This window comes from Limulus polyphemus, unplaced genomic scaffold (assembly GCF_000517525.1).
Source record: "Limulus polyphemus unplaced genomic scaffold, Limulus_polyphemus-2.1.2 Scaffold1449, whole genome shotgun sequence".
Classification (NCBI taxonomy): Eukaryota; Metazoa; Arthropoda; class Merostomata; order Xiphosura; family Limulidae; genus Limulus; species Limulus polyphemus.
In genome coordinates this window covers 194,974-201,454 of record NW_013667059.1, presented here as the reverse complement: position 1 = coordinate 201,454, position 6,481 = coordinate 194,974, and the positions used below count along the sequence as shown (strand labels likewise).

Sequence of the window (6,481 nt, the reverse complement as noted above, 5' to 3'; positions counted from 1 at the left end):
TTATAGCATGAAAACTATAACAAGCACAAAATGGTTATTAGGTCAGTCCTAGGAACTGAGCCCGGGTTGAAAGAGTTAAAGAGAATCATGGTACAGGATTACATATCAATATATTGATGTTGTTCAGTTAATTTCACATAATTAAAGAGAGTCATGGTACAAGATTAATTAATATACATGTATAAAAAGTCATATAATTATTTAAAACTAATTATCAGTATGTTTATTTTTAAAACAAGCTTTTGTATTTGATAAATTTGCCTCTTAAGTGAAAACAAAATTTGTTGTAGATCTAGTAGTGTGCCAAAGTGTTGCTATGGGCATCAAATTAGAGAAGCTACAGTGTAAGTCAGTATGACTTTTAAAAATTGATCTTTAGAACAATAATAAAATTAATGAATAGAATTTACTTTGTTGTTGATGAGAAAAAAAAAAAATATTATATGGCAATTATAATTTCATCCTAATGGGTTATTGTGATTTACAGCTCGAAACCATCAGTTCAGAACTTTATCGAGAAGTACTAGATTTCATTAAATTCTTCTGTGTTGTAACAATGTGATGGTTAAGAATATAAAAGTAACAATTTAAAGTATTTATAGAAATGTTGTATGTTGCTCTAAAAGATGTTCCAATCTTTTTATGCAGCTTGCAGAATATCTTCTATAGCAGTTATTGTGTTTTATATTGATCTTGTGTAGTACTTCTATGGTTGTATAGTATTTAATTTTGTCTTACAGAATGTTCATATGGCTGTTACTGTGTTTCATTTTGATCTTGAGTAGTACTTCTATGGTTGTATAGTATTTTATTTTGTCTTACAGAATGTTCATATGGCAGTTACTGTGTTTCATTTTGATCTTGAGTAGTACTTCTATGGTTGTATAGTATTTTGTCCCTCAGACTATTCATCATATGGCTGTTACTGTGTTTCATTTTGATCTTGTGTAGTACTTCTATGGTTCTATAGTATTTTGTCCCTCAGACTATTCATATGGCAGTTAATGTGTTTCATTTTGATCTTGTGTAGCACTTTTATGGTTGTATAGTATTTTGTCTCTCAGACTATTCATCATATGGCTGTTACTGTGTTTCATTTTGATCTTGTGTAGTACTTCTATGGTTGTATAGTATTTTATTTTGTCTTACAGAATGCTCATATGGCTGTTATAGAAGGAATTATGGCTCTATATATTAAAGAAATTCTCATACCAGAGAAAGTAGTAGAAGTCTGTAGGTAAGTTGGGATTATAAAGGACCTTCTTGAGGTTTAGAATCTTTTATGCTTTTAATTTATAAGAAATGTAATACTGTTAACCTCACAAGTGTAAACTTTGATTGGAATTGTTGGATAAGTACTTTAAAGGATATTGTTTAATATTTGCTTATAAGCAAAATCAACATACTGAAACTTGTTTTTGTTCAGTTGACTAAATTATAGATATTGTGTTGTTGTCTATGAGAAAATAACAGAAATAGAATATTAGTCTTCCTTTAATAAAAGTGATTTTATGGAGTATCTAAATTAAACATAAAATGTTAATTTATAAAATTTTTAGATCCTTTATTTTTACTGTTATGCCTGAATTAATTTTTTGTCCTTACATTTAGAGGTTAATTGCAGTTTGTTTTACTAAGTGTTTCATTCTTATTGGTAGTTACACAGCTTATTACTAACTCTTTCATCCATATGATTAGGAAAGAACCAACATAAAAATAATGAGAAACCACACTTTCAAGTCAGACCTGAACCTTATTTGGTATCCCATAATCCTTAGAGAAACTCCAACTCGTAGATATACAAATTGTAAAAGTCTGTATCACCCTTAGAAATAAACATAACCCTACTCCAAGGAAACAGTAACAGAAATACGTTCAAGCTGCTATGAAATAGATGTAACATTTACTTAGCAAGGGGATTAGTGCACATTTGTAGTCTTTAAACACCAGATTTATCAGGAAGACATTAATTACATTCAGAACATCTGCCAGAAAATTTAGAAAAGTTATCTGAACAAATATACATTCTATACTATTTCTGGAAGGGTAATATATATTATTATCATCATCATACCATGATTTGTTACAAAATTATGTTGGATGTATCAGTAATATTTCTTTTATTTGACCACAGCATTATAATTCTTATATATATTTTTAATAAAACAGGGCCTTTTCTCATTATTCATCAATATAAATTATTTGCATCATGTTGAACATAAATACAGCTTTATGAGTACATTGCTTTGAGTAGTTACTTGTTGTAAATGAAACCAAGATATTTTATTTTGCTTACATAGTGATAAAACTATGTCATTCTTTATGAGCATACTGTGAATTGAGTTCATAAATATACACTGCTGTGGAACTTTGCCAGTCGGTTTTCCCCAGTCAGTGTTCCTGACGAGTTTCCCGAAGACGCTGAAGACTCTGCTATCTTGTGGTTAAACAAATGCTGCTTAAGGATGAGACAGAGGATTGAAGAAGAACTTGGCTCATACCAGATCTCTTCTAGTCATGTGAGTAGATTTGTTAGATATTTTTGTTGTTTGTTCATGTTATTTGTCTATATCATGAAGCAAAAATGTGATATTTAAGAAATATTTTTGTATGAAAAGTGTAGTAAATTAGTTGAGAATAAACAAATCACAATTTAGACTTTTATCAATAAAACTACAAATACTCATTAATATTAAATCTTTCAGGAAATTTGCAAATTGGGAAACAATGAAAAATGGGAATACATTTGTAAAAGTATTATTTTTTTTATCAAGCCACCAGAGGTTGGTGTAACAATATCCTCATTTAGTAAGTTGTAGAATGGAAAGATCCATTTTTGTAACACTGGTGAATGGATGAATGTTTCTTTCATCAGATTATGGGATGATGGAATTAATTTTATTTTGTGTAAGGCATTACTGAGATGATTGTTCTATCTGGGCTTGTTGACTTGACTCAAGAGACCTCTACCTCTTTACTGTTAATTCTATGAGACTTGGTGAATAATACAAAATTAGTCTACTAGTGCAAGTACATACACATTTTATCAGACTACATTATGGAGCACCAAACTACTCTCAATTCACTGATCTGATAGACTTCACATTTACTTAACTTACTTTTATAAACAAGATGTTTCAATACCCGTGTAATACAATGAATGATTCATAACAATACTGTTACTGTTCATATTGATACCTTAGGGTTATTACATAATAAAAACATCACTTGACAAAAAAAAGGATAGTTTCAACATCTTCCAAACTGATAAAAAGCATGAACCATTCCATGAACCTCTGACATTTCAAAAGAAAAAGAAAACATTCTAACATCCTCCAACCTGACAGATAAAAAAAAAAAGTCATACAAACCACTGACCTAACAACATTAAAAATTCCACTATCCAAATACCCAGAAGAAAGGAAACACTTCATAAACTTCTGTAATGAAAAGTAATTTTTAACATCATCTTCAAATATGACAAGAAATTACCAGCACACCATCAACAAACTTAATTTAATTATATGACTTTCCTTGTACTATATGTTTAAAATACAAATGTGTGTTTTATGAACTAAGACGCATGCCCACTTTAATAACGTAAATAAACAGTTCTACTTTAATTATATGACTTTCTTTATATCAGATTTTAAACCTAATTAGTTTATTTTATGAACAATTGATGATTTACACAGAAGAAGATTTAGAACTAACCTTTCCAATGGAGGTAGTTTGGGCAGTAGAAGCTTAGTAAACATGCTAAACTACAGCCATCACTTAAGTCTGCAAGGTCTTCTATAACTGGAACAGATGGAATTGTTGGTTGTGGTTCCTAAACAAAACAAATCATTCACATATTTAAAGTTTAAGTTCAAGCTAATATCAATATTATTGAGTAAGTAGCCAGATGTCCTGGTGTATGCACTGAAAGCCTGCTTGTGAACTGTTTATTTATGTTATTAAAGTGGGCATGCTTGTTAGTTCATAAAACACACATTTGTATTTTAAACATATAGTACAAGGAAAGTCATATAATTAAATAGTGAATTGTTTATTTATGTTATTAAAGTGGGCATGCGTCTTAGTTCATAAAACACACATTTGTATTTTAAACATATAGTACAAGGAAAGTCATATAATTAAATGAATTTAGTGATTTCATCCTACTTTTCTGGCTGATTCTTTCCATATTGTTTTAACAGACATAAAAATAAAATATGATTCTAAGCATCCATGTTTAAAATATGTATACCCCTTCCCCTAACTATGTTTATCCTTTATCTTTTGCTAACACAGACAAGCATATTCTTTATTAACACTAAATTTATTAATACAGATGTGTGTTTTATGAACTAACAAGCATGCCCACTTTAAAAAAATAATAAACAGTTCACACCTAGCTATGCAACAAGAGCCCTTAGGAATTCAGCTAAGCTCATTGGTGTGTTTCCTGTGGGAATAACAGTTGAACTTGAAAATAAACTGACAATTCTCTGTACAGAAAATAATGTAATATAATATGTCATTTGATAGATGAAAACCTTGGCTTCTATTTGTTATAAATAATATAGATTGAAGACTATAAAAATTATGCATTGTCTGAGTGAAGACAACATTATAATAAGTAATTTACTTTAAATTTCATACTTCATGAAGGGGTGGTAAATAAATTAGAGAAGAGAGGAAGCCTAGACAGCAAATGTCACAATTCTCATACTAGGGGAAATACTAGTTTTCTTTTTAAATACTGCCTTATAAAAGTAAGAATCTAACTCTTATATACTATAAAAATATGGATTATTAGCTAAATTTTTTGCTATATTTATTGGTATACCATGAAAAGAAAGTAGCTTAATTAAATTTTGAATGTAACTCACTAAAACCTCATGAGATGACCAGAAACAGAGAGTTAATTTCACTGATTACTACTGGGTTTTACACAAAAGCCAGAAAATTTGTGATAGTTATGGGACATTGTCTGTTTTTTGCACATTATTATTCTGTGTTCTTTGGTGCATTATTTAATTAAATAAAAAATTATTTAGTGCAGTACTACGATTAGTATAAGAAAGTAGGGTTAAGTATCATCGACAGAAAAAGCAAAAAAGTCCCAGGTAAGTTCCATATTTTTTGTTATTCTTATGTGTTATTTATTTATTATTATAAATGTAACTAAAATGTAAAAATTAGAAACTTGTAAGGTTAGATTAGGTAAGATAAGGAAACAAATGATAATAATATAAATTCTTCACGAGGTATGCTTACAAGCAGGTTGTGCATTATGTAATACAATAAGATAACATGAGCTTCATGTTTGCTGAGTGATTCACAACTTGTGTGGTGAGATTATTAGTAGAAACTGATGTATACTGTTATGAGCTTTAATATATTTAGGAAAAACAACTGTAATTTCCTGCTACAATTCTAGAATGAAAAAAAGGATAATTTAGATTTATTTTGTATTTTTTATGGTGGTTATGAGGTTGGTCAAATTGACCAAATGCATATAGAGTTAGAGTAGAGAAAATAATAGATAAAATATAAGGGTTTATTGGAAAACAAACGTTTGGTATTTATTTAGGATGTTTTAGAGATTACGAAAATGAAATTTGACAATTTTCAGATGAAGAAAAGTATTTTTAATCTTAAAAATTACTTTGCACTCAGAGCTGTCAACACTTTAACACCATATATTCATGGAGAAATTTTTAGTAAAAATACTTATTTAAAAAATCTAATTTGTTGTGTACCAAAGACTTCTAATGTTTCCTGAAATTTTGTGAAGATACACAAAACATATTAAATGTTATAGTATGGAACTATTATAGTCAGTTTGGGGTTATGACCTTGGTCGCATTGGCTGAGCTCATAGTGAGTGAGTTAAATAAACATTTAATGTTCATAAAGTAACCATTATTGCTGTTATGTTTAGTTTTATGTTAAGTCTGTATTATCTTTTGTGTTAACAATAGCAGAATAGATAAAGGTCTTATGTGACATTTCAATTCTTCAGAAATCTGTCTCCTCGAGCCCATGAGTTTGGCAGATTCTCTTTACAATTTGCAGCTTGTGGAACAGTTCTGTAGGCAAAGCTTTCCCCATGACATCTACTTCCTCAGCCTTGAAGACATGCTCTACATGCATTCTTCTATACGGCAGAATGTGCTGGCCTTCATATCCGATTTAATGTTCCTGTTTGAGATAAGACCTGTAAAAGGTGTTATTCGACCTGGAATCAGAGAGGAGCCAAAAATTCTGATAGAAGGTGGGTTTCAGAAAAATGTTATGCAACTAATTACTTATAACTTTCTGAATACAGTTTTATCCAGAAGAGAGAAAATTCATATATTGCTAAAATTAACCATCAAAAGTCCAATGTGCTTTAATTAACCATCAAAAGGCCAATGTGCTTTAATTAACCATCAAAAGTCCAATGTGCTTTAATTAACCATCAAAAGTCCAATGTGCTTTAATTAACCAT

The 6,481-nt window shown here is 29.6% G+C and overlaps 1 protein-coding gene across 1 annotated transcript in view; it reads left to right on the top strand.

Annotated features, from left to right (window-relative positions):
* LOC106463628 (calmodulin-regulated spectrin-associated protein 1-B-like) overlaps nt 1–6,481 on the top strand; it is a 52,008-nt gene that overhangs the window by 13,208 nt on the left and 32,319 nt on the right. The window contains exons 4-6 of the mRNA XM_022391166.1: nt 1,152–1,237; nt 2,378–2,519; nt 6,001–6,265. Of these exons, the coding sequence (XP_022246874.1) occupies nt 1,152–1,237; nt 2,378–2,519; nt 6,001–6,265 (493 nt within the window). The remainder of the gene's footprint in view (nt 1–1,151; nt 1,238–2,377; nt 2,520–6,000; nt 6,266–6,481) is intronic.